Here is a 24,259-nt window from a genome sequence, read left to right on the forward strand (position 1 = left end):
TTTTGATATTAAAATAAATAAAAGTGTTTATTTTCAAGGGAAGGGCCAGAAATTAATTTGTAAATCAAATATTCTCATGAATTGCACGGGAATGTTTCAAAATATGACTTTGTTTGTGCACTTGTTGCATTGATGAATTGAGGAGGATGTGAGAGATCACATAGATGTGCAAGTAAGCCCTGAATTTTTCCCTTTGAGCTCAAATGTTTTTAATATTCTCTTTAGGCTGCGGATAGTGAAATAACTCTCAAAAAACAAATTCTCAAAGAAAAAAAGAAATGAACGACAGGACAGTATGCATCTCCAAAACAAAACAGTGAAACAAAAGCAAATCACGATTACATATTCTATCCACACAGTAAAGCACACACAAACATGTATAACACAACAATGGGGGACAATGGAATAATCTATGGTGGTAATAACACATGGGATAATGTCACCTATGTTTCTGAAACCTTTTAAACGCATATTAAATGTGTATTATCCCAGAGTTATGTCCTGTTATTCTAAACACCACTTGTCAGAGTATAGGTGGACACAAGGGATGAGGTTTTCTGAGGGAGAAAGGTCATGTGACCTTTAGCCCGGGCCTCCAGAAGCTGTAGTGGTCTTAGGAGGTTTAGTGACGGGCAGCGGACTCTCTCGGGTAGAATTCGGCCAGTGTGCTCTGAGGAATTCTCTTCAGCATTTCTTTAGGGAAGATTCGGAGCAACTGCCAACCGATGTCCAGCGTCTCAAACACGGTTCTGTTGTCATAGGGACCTAGAGAAATAGACACATACCTCATAACCTCAAAGCCACATGACATAACACTCAAGCATTTAATGTGTATCATAGCTTTTGAATCATTTGTCACATACTCTAATGACTTATATCAGCTTTGAGCCATGGCCAACAAAACATATCTATTATTTCATTCGGTTACAAAATGTATGCGCCAGACTGTTCTGACTTGTGTATGCTATACCTAAATGATTAGTCTTACGGTTTTCTTAAAAAGCATTAACAAAAGGGGGCTATCAAAAACCTTAAAACTCCCATAGACTTATATTGGCAAAAATAAATAAATTTATAAAATAATTGTGCGCTCATATGTCACAGGCTGTACCGCACTCATGGGAAGATGAGTGAATGCATGTTTTGTTCTCTGTAAATAGAAGCAATAACTGAGATTGTTGGAGTCCAACATGTGTCAGTGGAACTTAGACAATGTCCTTTTCTACCAATGACAGTAATGAGACAGAAATGACATTATTAGAGATTTCATCCCAAAAATAGGGCTGTGATCAATATAAAAGATATAAGCACATATTTTTTTTTAAAGTGAAGTGAAGGGTTTGATGGGGACGGAGGGCTTTGCACCTCGTGCCACACTGAAGAGTGACAGCATTGAGAAGAATATTCACTGAGGTGAAAGAGCTTTATGACAGAGCAGGGGCTGATAGAAATAGATGCTGTATAGTGGTTTCCAGTATAGAATATAAAACAACTTAATAGTGTTGGCATACACACACAGCTGAGAGACCTTGAAAAAAAAGCTCTAGCGTGGCAATCTCTGCTTAAAATAAAACAACATCTCCAAAAACTGGTCCCTTAAAGGCTGGTTAAAATGGCAGTTATAACATTTCTGCCAAATTTAGACCCATCTAAGGTGTATGAGCATATGCAGTACAGAAAATCGCATGCTAGGGGTTTGTACCTTGAGCAATGAAATTCTTTTCGAACTTCTGCAGGAACTCCAGGTACAACAGGTCATCCGAGGTCAAAGCTTCCTCACCCACAACAGCCTTCATAGCCTGAACATCTTTACCAATAGCATAACATGCATACTATGGGATTAAGAGAAAAACAGAAGGAGAATTAACCTGAAAAATCACAATTAAATGGCCAACTTTTTTATGAACATTGCACAACTTATTTACCAGCTGGTTAGAGACATCAGCATGATCTTTGCGGGTCATGCCCTCTCCGATAGCAGATTTCATCAAACGAGAGAGAGATGGCAGTACGTTGATGGGAGGATAGATCTTTAAGTCGAAAAAAATAAGAACAATGAAGAGTCTGGTTATGAAAATAAAATAAAAAACTGTATTGTAACTTTGAAAAAGTTCACCTTAAAGATGAATGATTAAATATTGATAATGATTTCATGTGTATGAAGCACATTAATGAGTCCTACTGTACTTTTGCAGAGGACTATGTACATCTAACCAATTTTCTAATCACACAAAGCTTTTCAACTGTTGTGACTGGTCAAACTTCTCACCTGTCTGTTGTGCAGTTGTCTGTCAACATACACCTGTCCCTCTGTGATGTATCCCGTCAGATCAGGGATTGGATGGGTGATATCTGTAAATGGGGGCATAAATTTTAATTGTGAAGTGATGCATGCCCAAGTATGGTGACCCATACTCAGAATGTGTGATCTGCATTTAACCCATCCAAGTGTGCACACACAGTAGTGAACAACACACAAGTCTGACTCTCTATCCATTAGGCCACGACTGCCCCTTGGTAGCATTTTTATGCAGTCAAAACTGGTTATTCTAGTCATAAATTAAGATTTTTATTAGTTGTTATTAATAGCAATTTTAGACCATTTCATTTGCAGACCTGATCTAAAGATAATAAAAGGTATAGTAATTTTGTGGTGTTCTGGACAGAACAGAGATATAGCGAGATAAGAGGGCAAAGAAAGAAGAATGATGGAGGTTTCCTGGTGCTGCTATTATAGGGAGCACCCATTCAGAAACACACACAGGTCCTTCACAGGGACGTTTCTATAGTAACCAAAGCCACCAAGAGTGCGCAGATGCTGTCTCTGGCCTGAACACAAAATAAGTAGTGCACATTTTATATCATTGACAATCCACAATCATACTAGCAAGTTTTTAACGGCAAAAGGACACTTTCATCACTGAAGAAAACGAATGAAACTTCATTTAAATCATATACATTTTATCCAGCAATCAAGTGTGCAAGAATGTGTGAATGTGCTTGGCTGTACTTTAGAGACAAAACTGAAAAGTGACCTAAAACTTGCGAAACCTTTAAGGAAGATTACAGGATGTCCTCATTTGAAAAATAAAAATAAACGAACTAACAAATATAAATATTAAATTAATAAATAAACTAACACAAGAACTGTAACAAACTAAGTAACTAGAATAAAGCTAAATAATTAAATAAATATCCAAATAAATTACTTAAACTAACAACTGAAAAAAAACAACAACAACATATATCTCAATAAATGACTAAAATTAAAAATTAAATGAATGAATAAAAAATAAAAATATTATATATCTTAATAAATTACTGAACTTAACCAAATAACTGAATAAATAACTAAAGAATTCATAATTAAATATAAAAAACCCCACAAATAACTAAACTGAAATAACTAAATAAAACAACTAAATAACCAAAATAACTGAATAGCAAAAAAAACTACATTTTATATACATATATAAACTAAAATAACTAAACTGAGATAACTAAATACACCTAACTAAAATAAATAATAAACTAAATTAAACAACTATAAATACATTTAATAAAAAAAAAATATTAATAAAAATAACTAAACTGAAAAAAAATAAAATAATTTAGTAACTAAGTAAATGTTAAATGATTTAATATTTGTTTACATTTTCTTTACATTTATCTTTACCAGGCTGAATTCTAAGTTTCATAGAGAAGTTATAGCACACTTCTCAACAAACTGGTTAAAAGAATAGGATGAGATACATGCTGAAGTTGAATATTTGATCAAATGTCTTTACGGTACAGTGTCAATAATCAGTGTTCTATGAAAATAGATGTGTGTTCATGTACCATCATTAGGCATGGTTAGAATGGGGATCTGGGTGATTGATCCATTCCTGCCCTCCACTCTTCCAGCTCGCTCGTAGATTGTAGCAAGATCAGTGTACATGTAACCTGGGAAACCACGACGACCCGGCACCTCTTCACGGGCAGCAGACACCTACAACCAGAAAAATAAGACAAACAAAACATATCATATCAATTTAAATTCTGTGTATGATGTGTGTATGAAGTTACACAGGAGCATCTCATAACCCTTGAGTGTTTTCAGCTTTTAATTACATGGCATGCAGTTGCTTCAAACAATAGCATAAACATCATTCAATGTAAATAGTGATAATCGTAATTAATAAACCCCATTTACAATTTCAAGGGAATAATCGACAATTATGATTTTTGTCAGCCCTACTAAACGGTTACATCTGCTCCACACCAACCGATCAATGACTGTCATTTCAAGCCGGTCACATGATGTTAATCTGTTTTCTACTTCTGCATCTGCACACCGAGGCACTTTTATAAGCAGAAAATACACTCAGATCTTCTCCCAAGGTTAAAAGAAGTGCATACACTGTTCTGAGCCTCACCTTTACCAGGCTGAATGGGAGAGGGAGTTAAATGTTAATGCTCCCGCCGCTCTTTGGAAGCGGCTGCCTATTGCAGGAGCCAAAGCAGGCAGCTTCGACAGGGCTGAATGTATCCCAAGGTTACAGCGGCACAAAGACAGGAAGAAATGAAAGGTCCTTTCACATGCACGCTAACTATTTAAAATTATGCGTTTGACACATTTAGACATCAAAACATGTTTGTGGCACAAAAATGATCATCATTGGCATTAGGGTTGAATAAAGGAGATGCTGCTAGAAAATAAAACATATTCAGAAGGCTGAGAAACATAGTGGAATGAAGTATATGTGAATCTGTTTGTCTGTCAAAATGTCCCACAGCTAGGTTTAGAATGGCACACTACCATACAACTCATATTATTTTGCCGTTATGTGGACTGTGACTTAATAAATTAACTCAAATGTGCAGAATACCTCACTTTATGGTATTCAGTGTCTCTAATGCAACACACTCATCACTCATTCCTCACTCATTCAGTGCGACGAATCATTAGCAACATCCACCTTGATTTTTTCTTTACCAAAACTACATTTTGCAACATTTAGTTTTTCATAATTTTTTGTTAGAAGTAATGTTTTATTAGAATGATGTAATTTTTTTTTTAATTTATCATATAAAGCAATTCACTGCATGTTGTTCTACTGTGTATGGTTTTGTGTGTGACCAATAACATTTTACACTGGGTTTTGTTTAAAACACGATTTTTTACACTTGCTGAAATCCATTCATTATGATTGGACACAGTGGCTCTTCTTCATAAGCCACACAGGAAACACGATACTAACCGTAACACTGAGAATTGCTCCAGCCTCAAACATTGTTCCAAATGTCAAGAGAGGTTTACAGTGTTTGTTACATGAGATTGTGCTTTTCATAGCCGTCATATCGGTTTTTTGACTCCCAAACAGCTGGAATATGATATAAAAAAAATGGCCCTGTACATGCAGTCAACTACTCATTTTGCTAAGCAGAGTCGAGAGATGCTAAGTAAGGTTGTTATTTATATGGTACATGATAACGCAATATAAATGTGTTTGCTGTGCATGTAGCCTAAAAAGTGCACAGTAGCACGATGGCTAGGAAAATATAAAATGATATAGAGACTAGATAAAGTGACCTAGGATTATTTACTTGACAAGGTCAATTATGTTTAAGCAGGCATGAAATTCAAATGGAGAACAACACTATGTGTAGAAACAGGGCTCTGGAAATATCACCACAAAGCAGAGAAAATGTTTGGAGATTTGCTCGCCCTTGCATTTAATAGAAAAACCTACTTTTCCCTTGAGTGTCAACATGAACAATTTATATGAGATAGAAGTGCATTATGTCTCTGTAAAGAAGACCTTCAACCATGTTTGTTGAAATGGCTGAATTTATCATAAGATTTAGTAAATAAATTAATAAATATATAAATAAAAGACATACTTAAAACAATGCATTGAGTGAGTTCCTGTAGCTTGTCCGTTTACCAATATAGCCTAATCCCAGCAAAAATACATTCCAAGCCTTTTATGCTCACCGAGGCTGCCTTTATTTGATCCGATAGTGCAGTGAAAAGAGTAATATTATGATATACAGTTACAGTTTAAAATCACTGTATCTATTTGAATACATTTTAAAATATAACTTATTCCTGTCATGTCAAAGCTGAATTTTCAGCAGACTTAACAGTCTTCAGTGTCTAAAGTAAAAATCTTAAAAAAAAAAAAAAAAAAACAACCACCTAAGTGATCACCATGCATTTTTGTAATACGGAAAAAAAGTAGGTTTATTATTTTATTCTTCTCTGATTTTTTTTATTTTTATTATTATATTATATTATATATAACATTTACAAATTACATATATATTTTAGTACTTTTTAGCAACAATATTTTTTATTTAGTTTTTTATGGAAGTTAATTAAAATCTACTTCTCTCAAAAATCTGAGGCTCTTGTATTTTAATGGACCTTGCTTCTGATATCAATTATGAGGAAAATTAATTTTATGGATATGATATCATCCTCACCTCTCTCAGAGCCTCTGCATAGGAACTCATGTCCGTAAGGATGACCAACACGTGCTTCTCACACTGATAAGCTAGATACTCCGCAGTGGTCAAAGCCAGACGTGGGGTGATGATGCGTTCAATGCTGTGCAGAACAATTCAAAAGAATAAAATAATCAATGTTATACACAATATACAAATTGCATTACATAAGAGGTCATTTAAATGAATTCTCACGTAGGATCGTTGGCCAGGTTCAAGAACAAGCACACGTTGTCCATAGAACCGTTCTCCTCAAAGTCGGACTTGAAGAAACGTGCAGTCTCCATGTTGACCTGGGATTCAAACAAACAAACAAACATGTAAAAAGCCAAACAAATCCAGAGTAAGACCTTCACTTCCTGTTCCACCAGACTCTAAAGAACCAACAATGTCAGGTACTTTCTTGTTCATTATTCAACCAAAATCTCCACAATTCAGTTCAAAATGACCTCTTGAAGTACATTTCTTGCTAAAGGAAAATCCTTTATCCTCACTTAGCATTTTGACCACCCGGCACATGAAATCAAGATATAGAGTTACAGGGCGTCAAAAGTGAATGCATTAGTCTGCACCAGGAGCCCGTTGGCCACAGGACACAAGGCTGGGTCAGTGACATTTCAAGCACAGGTTAATGGAAGCCATTCACACATGAATACACAGGTGAACCTGACACCTGACACAGGTAATACCCGTCTGAGAGGACAGACCGCAGCCACTCAGGTGACAATAACAAAGGTTTGGAGAGGAAGCTGACAGGTGAGGACAGAAGGTTAAGGTGGTGTTGAAGAGCAGGATTAAGCCACCTATGAGGACCAACATTCACCCACTCACACAAAACAGACACAATTTTACATTCTGTCCCCTAAGAGGATCATTTTACACACGCATCCTGAAAGTCATGCAAACAGTTGACCCATGCATAGACACCTAGCTGTAAAACAGGATTTACTGTTGTAAAGAAAATGAACACACAAGAAACCTCAAGTAAAACAAGCCTTTGGCCATGGTATAAAAATAAAATAAAACAAAAACATATACTTGGAAATTGGCACAGATAAAGAGACAGAAAACCACTCACCCCCATAGCAGCAAAGACAATGGCGAAGTTGTCTGCACTGTAGTCCATCACATCTTTCGATTTCTGCACCAAACCAGCCTGACGACAGATCTGGGCAGCAATCTACCAGTCAAAAAGCACAAAACCAAAAAAAAAGTTAGAGTTGTACAATTTGATAAAAAAAAAAAAAACGTAAGGGGTCGGGTAAGTTTAAATGTTTTTGAAAAACGTTCCTTGCACTCACCAAGGCTGCATTTATTTGATCAAAGACATGGTAAAAACACCGTGTTTGTAAAATGTATTTTACAATTAGTAAAATGTATAAAAAGTCATTTATTTCTGTGATGGCATTAGCCATCTTTCAGAAATCATTCTAATATGCTGATTTAGTGCTCAAGAAACATTTCTTATTTTTATCATGTAGAGTTCTTTGTGGAGTTCTCTGATCAGTTCTCTGAGGAGTCCTTTGATGAATAGAAAATAGAAACGGTCAAGCAGCATTATTTGAAATGGAAATGTTTTCTAAAATTATAAATGCATTTACTGTCACTTATGATTTATTTAATTCATTCTCCTGACACAAAAGTATGAATTTATTTTAAAAATAATAATAATTCTGATGCCAAACTTGTGAACGGTAGTGTATAATACATTTTTGAATCTCCAATATTATTTTGTTTGATAAGAAAAAAAAAATCTGTTTAGCATATTGAACATAACACACTATAGGGGTAAAATGAACACCAAATTTGAGTGCACAGCCCATTTCTTTTATGTACAATATGTGTGTGTGTGTGTGTATTTGCAACAAAGAGATTAAGACCACAAGCATGAGAAATTTCACGCTTATCACTTACTATAATGGTCCTGGACGTCTAATCCAGCCTGACCACTGACTGAACTCTGACCCAGAACACCTGTTTTCTCTGAGGGGATAAAGCCGGCTGTGACCCCATGACTTTTATATCACAGTACAGCAGCTTCATTAGTGAGACACTGAAACCCACTTTACACTTGGGCTGTTGGAAGTTCACACCATTCAACCTTGGCCTTTGATCATATATTTTCACAACTGACAATCACTAGAGCTTTATGGTCTTTTCAAAGTCTATATACTGAAAACGGTAAATTTTTTCCTCAATTTAATCCGATTCATTAACTACTGTCCTGTTCTCAGGGGCGTCGGAATGGAGGTAAAACCAGTACTGATTACCAGGGCCCCAAAGGAAGAGAGGGCCCTTGAAAAGTCTGGAATATATATTTTCAATGGGAGGGGGGCCCATTAGGACTGCCTATGCATAGGGCCCGGGATCTTGTGCAGCGCCCCTGCCTGTTTTTCTTATTGCAATGACAGAATTCAGTACTCTCTCTTCCTTGATGATTCACTCCTTAAGACCCTGGAACAGGTTTCTTCAGACATGGAACAGATCTGAACATAACAGATGTACTGTACTTTTCACACTTGTAATTGTGTTAACTGTTAACTCTTGAAGCGATTGTAATTCTGTTCCTTAACTCACTTCAACATTCTAGCAGAACACTTTAACACTGTATACTTCTCAATTAGCAGCGCAAAAGCAGAATTACTCTTGGTCTTGGTGTATATATGTATATATATAATAAAAAATTGTTTAGCAAAAAATAAAATACTTTAAATGAAGATATGCTTTTTAGATGTAATGTTTTCTAAATATTTGAAAATGATTATGGATCATCTGTTCATAACTGAAATGTACATGTCTTTGAATGTTGGAGGCACTTGACTGAAGGTGGAAACTGTTTGCAAAGACTGAACCAAAACTGAGGCTGAAACAATGGCAGTGAGGTTTAAAAATTATTTAACCTTGAATCACTAAGAACTACTTCACAAAACATACTTAACACAAAATTAATTATAGTTATGAGAGTCAACCAGACTCTGGGGACTAGTAAACTAGTGACAAAAATGGTAGACATAATTGACCTTCCTACACTTCCTACAATTCAAGACAGCCTACTTATATCCTTAACAGCTCATGTCGTGGGTTATTACATTCATTTTCCAGCCTGACTTACAGTCAGTTACACTCACTTACAGTCATAGCTGGAGGGAATAACCAACTATAATAGCCTATTTATGATCTCTGGGACAGAAATGACTAAAACGCAAACATCTTCTTTATAATAATGAACTAAGTTGTGTTGTATACATAGAAAGTCCCTGTAATTTGACTTGAACATTATATACCTACTTACGTGTGTATTCCTCTCCATAACTCATGCGATAAAGAGTTGGTAGCAAAGAAATCATTTATGACCCCTGCTCTGTCCTTTTAAAGTTTGAGCAACCAATTTAGATTTCAAGAATCATTTATGGTTCTTAATATTATTAAGTTCAGCCAGGACAGCATACTCATGTTGGAACTAAACAAACCAGCTGACCTAAAGCACGTACTGGATGTATTGATCAGTACTAAGTGGTTGGTTTTGTTTGCTTACTCTAGAGCTCTCGAAATCATAACGTTTCCTCCCGCATTCACATGAGAGGAGAATGTGATGAAATGAACTCTGACCCACCTCACTGTTTCCACAGAAATACCACAGGGTGAAATCAATCACAGATCCCTCTCAAATTAACGTTAATCACACAGCCTTGTCTCACTTGCAAGCATAATACAGAAAAAGGCACTGTGGCTGCCTCACTGCTGCACAATAAAGCACTACATTTGATCACAACACCTCAAAAGAGGGAATTTAAATAAATCCCTCTAGGTTTTATTCAAATTATTTAAACACACTGGCAAGCAGCAGGGCCGGCATTGTATCATCTGTTCATGAATTGGGTATAAAGACACATTTCTGCAGTGCATTTCAATTTAAAATCGGTTTTAATCGACTAGTTGAATGCAAAAACAAGATGAATCGATTAACGTGACGTGACCATGCACTGAAACAAAAGTACAGGTAATGTGTGCTAGTGATAAAGAAGTTTACTGTCCAGGAAAAATAATTATCCAATACCATTCATCTCAAAATCAAGGCCAGATTTAATACTATGTAGTGTTTTTTAAATTTCTCCATAGATTATACTATAATATGAATTATTTACTGTGTGAGGCTTCGGAAATCATTCTAATATGCTGATTAGTGTTTAAGAATTTATTATTATTATTATTATCAATTTAAAAAACAGTTTTTACTGCTTAATATTTTTGTGGAATTTGTTATGCACTACCTTTCAAAAGATTGAGGTAAGCTTTAAAAATATAAATTAATTAATTAAATGTAATTGACCAAAAGTGACAGTAAAGACATTTATAATGTTACAAAAGATTTCTGTTAAAAATGAACACTGTTTATTTTATTAATCAAAGCATTCAGAAAAAAAAACATTTTTTTTTTTTTTACTCAACACAGGAATTACCTGCCATCTTTTTATATCAGCCAAACAAAATTTCATATTGGACGCCAACCTGCAGAGCAAAAATTTATGCTGTATAATGCACTCGCTGTGCTGTAAAAACACACCTCATTATGCGGTAGCCCCGCAGCGCTAAAGATGGGGATCTTCTGTCCACGGGCGATGCTGTTCATGGCATCAATAGCGGAGATGCCAGTCTGGATCATTTCCTCGGGGTAGATACGACACTGAGGGTTGATGGGCTGACCTAAGAAGAGTCAAAAAGAGTACAGTGATCTCACCTAAGCAGGAAAAAAATCTGGTACAAAGTACAACTTCTATTTCTAAAGAAGGAAAAGAGGGCTGCTGGGAAAAAAAATAAAATTCTTTAGGCTAAACTATCCACAATGACCATGATAAATGATAAAGGCTTATATTTTAGAAAAATGTTTTCTCGTTAAAGCATTTAAAAGTGCTACACACCATTTGGAGTGGTGTGACCTTGAGGCCTGATCAACCTTTTATTACACCCCCTCTCATCCATTCAGCTCATTCAGACGTTGCCCTGAATCGCCATTGTATACCTTTGATAGCTGAAAAGGTCACCTTTGCCATTTCAGTTTAGCAGAGATCAGGGTCATGAGGTCAGTAAATGGCTTAAAAAGCACAGAAAAATCTCAAAAAATTCAAATATCAACAAGGAGGAATTTGAAGCATTTATGAACATATTCTGGCATGCTGGCCTCTCAGCTAAGCTGCAGACTAACTGAGTGCACGTCGCACAAACAAAGACAAAGAACATTTAACATGGCTGGTGGCAGCCTAAACTTAAAAAATCTAAAATCAGCTAAAATTTGTAATCATTTTTTATTTAAAACGGACCAAAAATCTAGAGTAAAATTTTTTTTGTATATCACAGAATTGTTCAATCATTTATGTGCCTCTCAAGAAGACACGTGTTCCTGCAAAAGTTACATAAAGTAAAAAAAAAGAAAGAAAATAAATAAATCTCTTACCCATGATGTCCAAATAGTCCTCAGCCAGAACAGTAGGACCCCGGTCAATGGGTTTACCTGACCCGTTGAAAACACGTCCTGAAATAAAATGACACGTTTTTCATGACATCCATATTGGTTATGTAGAAAACACTTTGAGACTATCAATACATAGGCTGAATGAGCATTAGTAATATGCTTACCAAGCATGTCCTCAGACACAGGTGTGCGCAAGATGTCACCAGTGAATTCACACGCAGTCTTCTTAGCATCAATACCTGAGGTGCCTTCAAACACCTGATGGGCACAAAATGTAAATATTTTTCAGTTATGACCTGATCTTGGCCTTAGATATGGCAGATATTCATTTCTAACAAATCTTTAGAGAGAACAGTTATATTTGGCCAAACATCTGAAAATGCTTTTGAATGAAAACTTGCCTGAACGACAGCCTTGGTGCCAATGACCTCCAGAACCTGCCCACTCCTCTTGGTCCCATCAGGTAGGGTAAGATGCACGATCTCTGCATAACGTGGAAACTAGAGGAACGTGATAAAATCAGAAATTAAGATGAGGATCAATATACAATACCAATCTTAAGTCGATTCATTATGCAGGGTCAATTTGTCAATTTCACTTAACAGTTTAAAGTAAATTCAGCTGTACCATAACAGAAGTAAGTGACATTAAAAATATATATTTTTACATTTTAATAAAATTTCACAACATAACTAGTTCTGACCAAATAAATTTTAACTGTATGTTATTGCTTAAACATAAAAGACCCTTAAATATATATATTCCCATATATATATATATATATATATATATATATATATATATATATATATATATATAAAATACAAAATATAATGTTCAGAAGTTTAACTATAAAATTATTTAAATTTCATTGATATGTAAAAAAAACAAAAAAAAAACACTGTCACTTTAAATAATGCAAGTTTACAACTCGCATATTTTGAAATACTTTAGTTTTTGTAAATAGTGAAAAAGTACTTACTTTGACATTGTCCAAAATAACCAGTGGCCCATTTACACCAGAAACAGTAGAGTAGGCTGAGGATGAAAAAAACAACACAACATGTAAAAAACTTATACAACAAAGATTTTTTTTCTGACTTTTTACTGCCTGCAAAAGGAAGCCATATAATATCTGAAAATTAATATTCCTTAACCTTCAATTTGCATTTTTATTTGACCATTTGAAATGCCCCTGAATAGCAAACAAACAATTACTAAACAGACATATGGGGAACTTTATTGATTCTACGTTGCTGCATGTCTTTTTGACAGGCGTGAGTCCAGGCGCGCACGCGCACACACACACACACACACACACACACACACACACACACACACACACACACACACACAAATGCATATACCAACTGTAAGCAATAGCTATTACCAAAAAAGTGCATGAAATTTGCTACAAAAGCCCACAATCACATGGAAATGAGGACTCTTTCTCTTGACACCTGTGCATCTAATTGTACACAGTGACCTTTACTGGAGCATTCTAAATGGCTTTCATAAATTTCCATGTCCAAATGTCAGGACTAGAAGAATACTGTTAGCACGTTCAAGGTGGCTTTTTCAGCAGATGTCAAGATGGGGGACGACATCTTACACCGTTCCATGGGGGACAATTACGTGGCTCAGACTATGGTAATTTATGATGGTTCCAGGTGCCCAAAAAGTCTCATATAGCCTATATAAACAATTACATTCATTTAACAGGCCAGGGAGAGTGGGGCACAGATGTCACTTTGAAAGGACAGTCCATCCAGAAGTCATCATTTATTTACTCACCTTCATGTCGTTTCAAACCTGTATGACTTTCGTTCTTCTGTTGAACATTAAAGAAGATATTCTGAAGAGCGATGGCAACTAAACAGTTTTGGTTCCCATTGACCTACACTGAATGGACAGTGGGAACTGAAACTGTTTGATCATAAGACATTCTTCAAAATATCGTCTTTTGTATTCAGCAGAAGAAAGGAATACATATACATTTGGAATAACATGAGGCTGACTAAATGATGAGAATTTTCATTTTGGAGTGGACTATCTCTTTAAGATGACACTTTTTCCCCACATCATAACTGGGGCTCATGTGATTCCTGAATCCCTCCTTAAACAATGACTCAGAAAGCAAGCATAGTATGCCCAAAATATAACAGAAACATCAGACTTGAGAGAGAGAAATTGCTAATCGTCATAGCTGTGGTGTTCATCTGGGTGAGGAAGGTTCAAGTCTGACCTGCAACCAGTCACATTACCTTAATTTCTGTCCAATCTTTCAATTAATTAACTAATTATGTCAAAGCAAGAAAAAAATAAAATAAATAAATATATATATATATATATATATATATATATATATATATATAATTATATATATATATATATATAATTTCCTTAATATAATAAGTGCTTTTTAAAGGAACTCGCATTTTTATAAAAAGACACCAAGTGTTTTTGGTAATTTGGTCATTATTTCCAGTCTTCAGTGTGACATGATCCTTCAGAAACCTTCCTAAAAACCAGAGCTGTGGTGCTCATAGATGAGAAAGGTTCGAATCTGACCTGCAACATGTCACAATACCTTCTTTTCCATCCAATCTAATCATGCAGAAGCAAAAAATAAAACTTGATTTTCTCATTTCCTCAATATAATAAGTGCTATTTAAATGAACTATTAAGTATTTTTATGGAAAGCCAGACAGTGTTTTTGGTCCAGGCTGCAGGTGCATGCTCAGGGTGGGCTGTCATTAGCAGCAGAGGGTGTGATCTCGTACTTTGGCCTTTTACTTTGCATGGGAAAACATTAGCCGTCCTGTCACAGGAGCGAATTTGGTGTATGTCCTTTCACTTTGTTTCAGCGTGTGTGTATACATGTGTGAAAGAGAGAGATTGTGCACGCTAGATGGAGAAGAGTCCGCTTTGTCTGCTCTGGGTAGTCCATCACGCCTCAGTGTGTCGGTTTTGTGTGCACCGCAAGACTGCAGTCTAATATCAAAGGCAGTAGGAAATGAGAATGGACTGTCTCTAACGCCCAACACTGTAGCCCCACAGAGGAGCAGACACTATGCCACTAATTAGGCTTCAGACAGCACAATCATTTGTCAATGCACTATTGCCGTTTCACACACACACACACACACCTGCACATCGTGACTTTCCTTACTGGCTGAGGAGAAAAGGAAGGGTGAAAAAGAGAAACATGGTTCTATCCTTAAGTTTTTTTCCCCTTGCTAACTATGGCTTTATATTTTTGTTGTGATACATGCAAGAGTTAAATATACACACACACTATGATCAGACATTTGTTTGTTTTTAATATTTTTGAAAGAAGTCTCTTATGCTCACCCATGTTGCATTGTTTTGACCTCAAATACAATTAAAACGTTGGTCCCACTTGATATTAAGTGACCTTTACTAAATACTTACATTAAAAATAAGTACAATGTACGTATTGTGTTCATATTGTATTGCAAAACACTTTTGCTGCTATTGAGGTGGGAGACGGGTAATGTTAGGGACAGGTTTGGTGGTATGAGTTAAGGTGTTACGGGTGGGTCAGTGTAATTATAAATGTAATTACAGAAATTAATTACAGATTTAATTACATGCAGGTATTTTAAAAATATAAGTACAATGTAAAAACATATGTAAACAATAAGTGCATTGTACCAAATGATTAATTTAAATGCAAGTACACAGTAGTTAAGGCCACTTAATGCCGATTTGCTGTTCAAGTAACATTTCAATTTTGGAAACATCTGAACTACTTGATATTTTTATGAAAAGCGTGATACTTTGTATTAGGATTTTTCAATAAACAGAAGGACTTTATTTAAAAATATATATATATTTTGTAACATAAATGTCTTTACTGCAACCTGTAATTAATTTAATTCTCTGTTCCTGAATAAAAAACACACTTTAAAATTTAGTTTATGCATTGAAAACATATGGAAATACATAATATATAATAAAACATATGGAAACAATGATTTTCATAAAAAATATTTTTTGTACATATAGTATTTTGGATCATATTGCAATTGAAGTATTTTCATTTAAGTACTGTCCCAAAATTCTATTCTACCATGAATACTATAGACTGCTGATGTTACAGAAAAATGATATGCTGTCTTCCAATATGTCTAATAAAATAAGAAATCCCACACAAAAAGATGAGCAGGTGAAAGACTTCAGCTCCCATTATGATGATTCCCTGAGCAACACGTCATCCCTATATAAATGAGTCTCATAATTGTCGCAATTACAGTCAAAGAAAAACAGTAGTTAAATCACCCCAACACTGAATATTCGCTCTCTCAAAACACACACAAAAAAATACGTTCCGCAAATGCGCGAAACTCCCTAAAATGCATGCTTCCTGCAAATTCCATCATTTTTCAAGACATTATGGCTTTTCCTTCCCTCCGTCCTTTTTTGCCCAGACAAATTGCAGTATGTGCTTCACCGGGAGGTGCTTATAAAATGGATTTAATAGCTACACTTACCCTACAAATTGCCCATATGTTTCAAAGGAGATACATATGTCTATTTACTGAGAGGTGATCATAATTATGAGGCTGGAAAATTGCAGCCATATAATTGTACATCAACCCCTTAAAAGTCTCTCGAACACAACACAAACTGCTAATGGAAACAGTGAGAAGCTGAAATCTTTACTCAAACAGCTTATGACATGCTCCGATATTGTGCACAACATTAGACAAACGCTAAATGAAGGCACGCAGGTGCTAATTTGCTCTGCCAAAACAGGACGCCGCTTGTTTTTTAGTCAAATAATGGAAGCAAAAATTAACATGCACCTCAATATGCTGTTATAAATGAACAAAACAAGATGTACAAATACAGTGTATGAAAAATCTGATCATAAGCAAAACAAAAATAATACAAAAAAATAGGGGGTGACGAAACGACCCTGTCGAACCATGAGCCAATCGCCTTCCAGCTCTGTGATGAAGATGGCGGCCCACTTCAACTCCACACACATAGGACTCAGTGCCTCATAAGAGGCCATGTAAAATAAAGATTAAAAAATGGCTATACATTCACATGGTGTGAAGTAGCAACATTTCCCATTAGGCTTGAAAAACTTCCCCCACCCCTCCCAGGACACTTGAGTTTGAGTGTGTTGGTCCGAGGGCTAGGCATGCAACACCAGAGCGGGTCAACATGAGGCCTATGGAGCTGCCAGGCCCTTTTGTGTGCCGAGATGTTAATTGGTTCTAATCCGACAGTAGAATCTGTTTTGGTAGCCTGACCCCGCGCCCTGAAGGACACCTTGGTGTGAAATACTAAAGGGCCCATTCAAGTGGTGCTGAAAGGAGGCATGGAGCATTCCAACACATTTCCATCTCTGCTGTGAAAGAGAAGCGCTGACGGTGAGGGGTAGGGGGTACGGTGGTACAGGCGTTTTTTTGGGGGGGCTAGTAGCATTGCACTGAAACTGAATTAACGATACAAAAGCTCAGGCAAAGGTGGCAGGCTTGTCTCATTCATGCACATCCTCCTGTGCTTCTTCTTTTTTTCATCCCCACAGTGGTTTCCCATAAGACGTAATAAAAGAGAGCGCTAATTGCCCCATGTTTGGGATCAGATAGACACAAATGCAACTGTCATTAAACAGACAAACAAGGCTCACACAATTCCGCCATGATGACACCCTCTAAACTTAACCAACATATCACTTGATAATGAATTCTGAGACATTGTGTGTTATAGCTGCAAAAGTGTTGGAGGGGACAAATGTCCGTATCCTTCCATGGACAATCTACGAAAGCATAAGGAACAGTCAGGGTTTAAAATGAAGACTGGGGTTTAATTGTACAACTATTTTTCCTTAAGAAATTCTAAGGAAAGCAAAATTGTTCTGAAGACACCAAAGTGGATTTTGCAGCAAAATCTAATTATCGAACCGGTTGGCAATGGCTTCATAACTCGGATTCATAATTTGGAGACTCTGGCTTGATATGACACATCTACATTCTGATTGAGAGAATAATGAACAGACTGTTTAAGCTGTATAGATGAAAAAAAGTTCAATGACAAAATTAACTGAACCACCTGCCAAAACACTACAAAACTACGCAGTTATTCTGCAAGTACGGACAATGTTCAACTGACCAGTCGTCGCAAACATAAATGTCACTAAACGTAGTAGTGTGTTTTTGATTAAACGCACATTAGCGCATTTCTGTGAAAAATAAATAAATAAATCTATATTTTTGTGAAAATAATTGGGGCCGCAGCCCTATAAATACCTATAATAGCTGCTGGATTCTGAACTCAGTTTTACATCTATTCAGAAATACGATGAGCACTGAACAAATGTAAAAATTGGGGGGACACAATAAAATGCTTTTAGGAAAAAAGAGAAACACTGGATGACCGATAGATAGATGTATGAAAGAATCAGCGCTCACAGGGGACCTTGATGGTATTCTCTTGGACTTCAATGCTAACAGAGGGAATCCAATTACGGCACTGACAGCACAATGTGCTTCAGACTCAGAAGGGCAGGTTTTGAATTTAGTGGACTACGTATCAAAATAAACTAAGCAAAATTTGTATTGAAAGATGATCATTTTGCATGCATAAAATATTGATGACAAACTGGAGATGGCCTTCATGATTTCACACACTAACATATTTATATAGCCTCCTTAAATACCAAAAAAAGTGCTAGCTAATTAAATTTGAACAATTCCCCAGCAAAGAGTTTTACTGTGTGATTATGAACTGAAAAGTCGCTGAAATAAAAAAAGGCCAGAAAATAGTCAATGTGATAATTAATTACACATTTTAAAATAAAAAAGTATCAATTAAATGTTAAATTATAAAATAAACAAATTTTCTGTTATTGAAAATAATGTAATGCCCTTTTCAAGAGACATTTCAGAGATGCATTGAGTCTGAAGCTACGTTTGGAATGACGCAACATTAGGATTAAATGAGAAAAGAAATTAACTTGACATATTATCAAAACTACTAAAGCTACCAACCCCCCCCCAAAAGCAAGTCCTGCATGCAACACACAGATAGTCTGATAAAGACGGACATGTACATACACGCACAATTATGGCTGTTCATCTGTCCTAACAAAGACCTCCACAGTGATGACACCCCCATCAAACAGGAATGCTTTTAACCCCACAGGTAGAGGCAGAGGCTGTAACGGAGGACTCCCCACATGCATGTACTGATTGGGTCGTGTGTAATCAGACGACTGTATGTATGTGTGCCTGTATGAGGGGGGAACGGTGGGAAGAGCTGTAATCTGTGTGTGTGTCCTGGCGGGATGCAGACTGAAGGGGTGCAGCTAAACTGAGACAGGTGGTTAACCCTGCTGCCTCTCGAGGAGAGGTGGCAAAGTGGTGCAGTTACAATAGATCGAAACAGCCGTAATGTCACTGCAACAGTTTGAGAGTGATTTGCAGGGATAGGCGGGTTTTCACCCATACGCTGCCTAGCAACAGATCTATAACAAAAGTCCAAAGCGGGCCCCCTATGACAAGGGAAGTTTACGCTGTTTGTCATATTTCATATTCAACTCCACGGGAATGGAGTACTCTTTGATGACTGAATTAACCAAATATTTCAAATCTAACTTTCTTGTCTCAAAATCTTGATTTCTAAAAAAATAGCCACACAAAACTTTAGACATGAGTTAATTATGTATTTAACACCTTTAATTCTTCTATTATTTCTGTACATGCAAAAAAAAAAAACAAAAAAAAAGATTCATGCATTTTCTTTTTAAATGCATAAGACATTGAAGGGCAATTCATAGACACTCATCAGGCGTTTTAAGATGGACAGACTAAAGACTATAAATCATTATCCTCTATACAAATTATGAATGAATCATATATAAATAAATTATTATAATTAAAAATATCATGTAACGTATGATGTAACTAGGTTAGATCATATTTATAAATAAATAAAGGAAATATTTTATTAAAATTAAAAATTAATTGTGTAACACACATACTATGTAACTATGTAACATTTAGCATGTTCTGTAATGTGCTTCTGGTCAGGTTTTTTCCTGCATCATCCTCCATCTATCTGTTTTTTTTTTTTTTTTTGCACGATTTCTGTAAATTGTGCTGAAATCGTACATAAATGTGAAAATTATAGCAGAAATAAAATTAATTTTGTAATTAAAATTGCATCTATTTATTCAAAGCTTACTAAAAACACAATGATTTTTTTTTAAAACATACAATATGCTTTTAAAACATAACCATAGATCAAAAAGGACAAAAAGCAGTGTGTCTTATGTGATGCGCATAATGGGATAAAAAGGCTTTTTCCCCTTTTAAATCTAAGTAGTCTATAATTGTATATACTTGGATACTATTTTTGAAAGTCAACTATTCTATACTCGTCTTTCATTTACTTTCCTTTGATGGCAATATGAAGTCGAACGCCCACCGCGGGCTTTCTTTTTCACTGTCACGACAATTGATTAATTACAGGCGGACAAAAGGTTTAGCAACAGGAAACAGTGGATAAAATAAAGGAGGGCTGAGACATCTGAAAGATTTGTTTATAACCATGTCATTACGGGTAATTGTTTCTTCACAGAAATACCATTACCATGCTGAATGTCTTTTCAGCACATTTAAACGTCTATTCAGCATTAAAACAAAGCGAACAGACAGTCTGGGTTAATTGCTTTTGTTGCAAATGACGTGATTAAGACAAAAAAGGCCTCTGTTTCCACAGAAAAGATGAATGCACTGTACGTTTACTTTGTTTGTTTGTTTCTACAGGCATCTTTGAAATTTGACTGGACACAAGCATGCTAACAAATTACTTAAACACACCAGCCGATGACAAAAAGTTATGTGGGGGAAAAAAATTTGATTAAATTGCAAATATTTGATATACTCTAAATCTGCATTCTCTACATACCAAACATTTCGTAACAAAATGCAAAAATACCTTCCTGCTGCTGCGCCCTTTCAATGGCCTCAATATTATGGTCTTGTTTTTACATTTGGAAAAAAAAAAGTTTTAAACTTGAAGGTCCTTTCAGGGTTTTTTCAGCCTTTTTTAAGAACAAAGCAGGACCAATCAGACCTGCGCTCACGGACACGGCCTCTCGACTGTGATGGCATATCAGGCACTGCAAGGACTCATGGGTACAGATCTGTGTGTTTGCCTTCCCATCAGTCTTCATTGCCTTCAATCACAGCCCACTATCAGCATGCACTCTGCCACTGATGAGGCACAAAATGGTGCTGCTATCATGCCTACATTAGAGAGGCTTTTTTTTTTTTTTTAACAGTATGCTGAGAGGCGTTTCAGATCGGGGGTCTTTACGCATGCATCTTCTTTGGCTTTCAGAAGGGAAGGCTTCAATTCTTCCATTAAGTAATTTATTTTCTTCCTGGTTTGCTAAGAGGCTTTTAGCCTGAGCTTTCCTTTGACACTCTTTAAAAAAAAATATACAGAGAAACACGCTACCTGTGCTCCGCAGTATGTTTTGAGGTCTAAATTAACGAGATTTACAGTGAATAACATCAATAATACACATGAAAGGGGAAAAATGAGAGAAAGATGCCAGAGTTGTAATTTTAGCAAGGTTCTCCATTAAAGGGGTAAACAAAATTAACTACTCAAGTGCTGAAACATCATACACAAGAGTCAAATTCGGTTATCGAACAGATGCCAGTAATGACTATGTGGCGTCATCTGATGTTTCAGCAGGCTGAATGCAGGATATTGAGAGGTTTCAAGAAAAATGGAGAGAATAAAATATAGGTTATTAGGGGGAAAAAAACTACAGCTAGGCCTACAATAAAAGATAAAATAGAAAAAAGCAATCATTGATCATATCAGTATATCTCCTATGAGTGTTTGTCTCATAGCATGCCTACTTCCCCCATACATAAAATATACACTTACTTTAACCACAACGCAGAAAAATCTCAATCTCTACCTCCAAACTCAACACCAGTATACTAGCATTTTGAAGTTTTTTTTTCTTCTGAAAGAAATTAATGTTTATTCAGCAAGGATGTATTAAATTATTAAAATGATCAAAAGTTATATAACTGATAATAACAGGAACTGTTACTTGAGCACCAAATCAGCATAGAATAATGTTTGAAGGGTCATGGGTCACAAAGAGTGGATATATGGCTGTTGAAAATACATTAAATATATTAAAATAGAAAACTAAATTGTACACTTCCAGAATTACTTTTTTTTTTTACTGTTTTTTGATCAAATAATTGCAATCGTAGTGAGCATAAGAGACTTCTTAAAAAAAAAACTGTACTAACACACAACTTTTGAACAGCAGTGTAAAACAAAAAAAGAATTAAGAAAAATACACAATTTTGCAATAGAATGCAAAAATTGGGTCATAATCACTAAACAGTATACTTAGGGTCTACTTCCTCCATTTCGGTAACCATTGCATCAATCTGTTTTTTTTCCTTGTAATAGCTAGTGCCTGGTTCAAAACTGACCATATGTTGCACTGCACTACAGACCTCAAAAATAAAATTAGATTTCAGATTAGCAGTCTATATGACACTCAAATCCTAAACATTGTCAAAGTACACTTTTAGTATACACACACTTACAATATACAGCACAGGGGCCCCTACAGAAAAACTGACGACTCATACTGTACACCACTTTGTCCAATCAAATGCTCCAGAATGGACAGTAAAATTCACACAGTAAAATTAGAGCCTGGCAAACCAATACTCTCAAGTATATTTGTTAATTAACTTCCAGACAGAATCATTATGATAAGCACTATTCTGCAACCTGGTAGTTGAAATATACTAACATTATTCCAGAGGAAAATATGCAGAACAGCAAACTCCTTTGCAGCATTTGAAAGATTATGAATAAACATTTAAAATGACTACACCTCTGCAACAAGGGCTTTCAATCAGCCTTATTAAAAGAAACAGATGTAACTTTTTCTGTTACAAAAAAGTCACATGATTTGAGGGGAGCTGAAGGTTCCTCATTGCACATTATTCAGCAGCGCGGCTGGGTGTCACGTGATAATGTCACATGAGAGGGATCATCACTCCATCTCTCTGTGTGCATTAGCTATTGCGTGAGAATCTAAAACAAAATCATTAAAACATCCATTCCGATTACCAAATACACACCTAAACTGCATATACAAAATACATATATCACATTATCAGCATTTAACTTATGAAGCTCAATAAACCATTCACAGATGGAGCCTTCAAAAACTCATGTACCACAGTTAAATACCAACCCAAATAAATATATAACAACAACAAATATAGGATGTATTGTAGTTTTTCGATTTCAGGTCAGATTAAGCGACCTGCCTATAAATAACGAGATTTAGTCCTGCTTGGCTAGCTAGCATGTTTACACTTGCTTAGACCTTCAAAGACACCAAAGGTTATTCCATTTTTTTCATTAAAATTAGCTTAAATACAACATTCATTTTGTTTATTTACACAATTACCGGTCAAGAAATTATTTTATTTTTTTAGGCAAAGGTGGTGATCGATTAACGTTACTATAAACCGCTCAAGCTAGTGTTAGCATGACAGCTGTGCTACTTTGACTCCAATATGACACAACACTAGCAATAGATAAGCTCTATCCTTCTGGTGGTTAACCTCGATCAAATGCAAAAAGCATATTAAAGAGCACTAAAGAGAATAAAACATGAGAAACGCCAGATGTGTTGCTGCTATTAGCTGTATGAATAAAAAAGTGAACGCCACTCACTCAATCTGGGCTGGGAGATGTAGTTCCTGACCACGGCTTGAGCGTGCTGCCGCGCCGCTGCTTCAGGGCCGTTCAGATCCACGGGACGATTCGCTACTAATGTAGACATCGTTATTATTTTGCTTAATTAAATTAAACTGTCTAAGTGTAAACTGGTCTGCGCTGAGTGCGTATGAACAGGCCAAGTCATATGACAACCGTGGTCAGGAAGTAGAACTCGTGCACGCTCACGTAAAAACCGTGCGCGTCTCGCCCCTGACCCTCTCGTACAAGCGCGTTCGTGAGTTATTGTGTATTGTGTTATTGTATTAAAAGGAAAAAAGCACAGTTTCCAATAATTTACCCTTTCGTGCCCCATTTTATTATTGTTGTTTTTATTATTTTTTAAACATAAATCCTACGTTGTAACATGAAAAGTAGCCAGTTATTAGATATTAAGATGTTTAAGTTGTAAGAATTTTATAATTCTAGATTTTTGCCTGTTCCACCTATTGACTTCATTATTCACACGCTCAC

General features: G+C 35.9%; 1 protein-coding gene across 1 annotated transcript; it reads right to left on the reverse strand.

Moving 5' to 3' along the window:
* LOC132111473 (V-type proton ATPase subunit B, brain isoform-like) lies at nucleotides 1-23,971 on the reverse strand. Its single transcript, XM_059518808.1, has 14 exons — nucleotides 23,744-23,971; nucleotides 12,945-13,000; nucleotides 12,364-12,462; nucleotides 12,127-12,220; nucleotides 11,945-12,022; nucleotides 11,057-11,196; nucleotides 7,571-7,672; nucleotides 6,688-6,785; nucleotides 6,472-6,595; nucleotides 3,841-3,991; nucleotides 2,270-2,352; nucleotides 1,926-2,030; nucleotides 1,703-1,832; nucleotides 1-765 (listed from the first exon to the last, which is right to left on the reverse strand). Exons 1-14 carry the CDS (start codon nucleotides 23,850-23,852, stop codon nucleotides 623-625), a joined length of 1,512 nt encoding a protein of 503 aa, XP_059374791.1. The 5' UTR covers nucleotides 23,853-23,971; the 3' UTR covers nucleotides 1-622.
* Between the last annotated feature and the right edge of the window lie 288 nt (nucleotides 23,972-24,259).

The sequence above is a fragment of the Carassius carassius genome, chromosome 31, assembly GCF_963082965.1.
Source record: "Carassius carassius chromosome 31, fCarCar2.1, whole genome shotgun sequence".
NCBI classification, from domain to species: domain Eukaryota; kingdom Metazoa; phylum Chordata; class Actinopteri; order Cypriniformes; family Cyprinidae; genus Carassius; species Carassius carassius.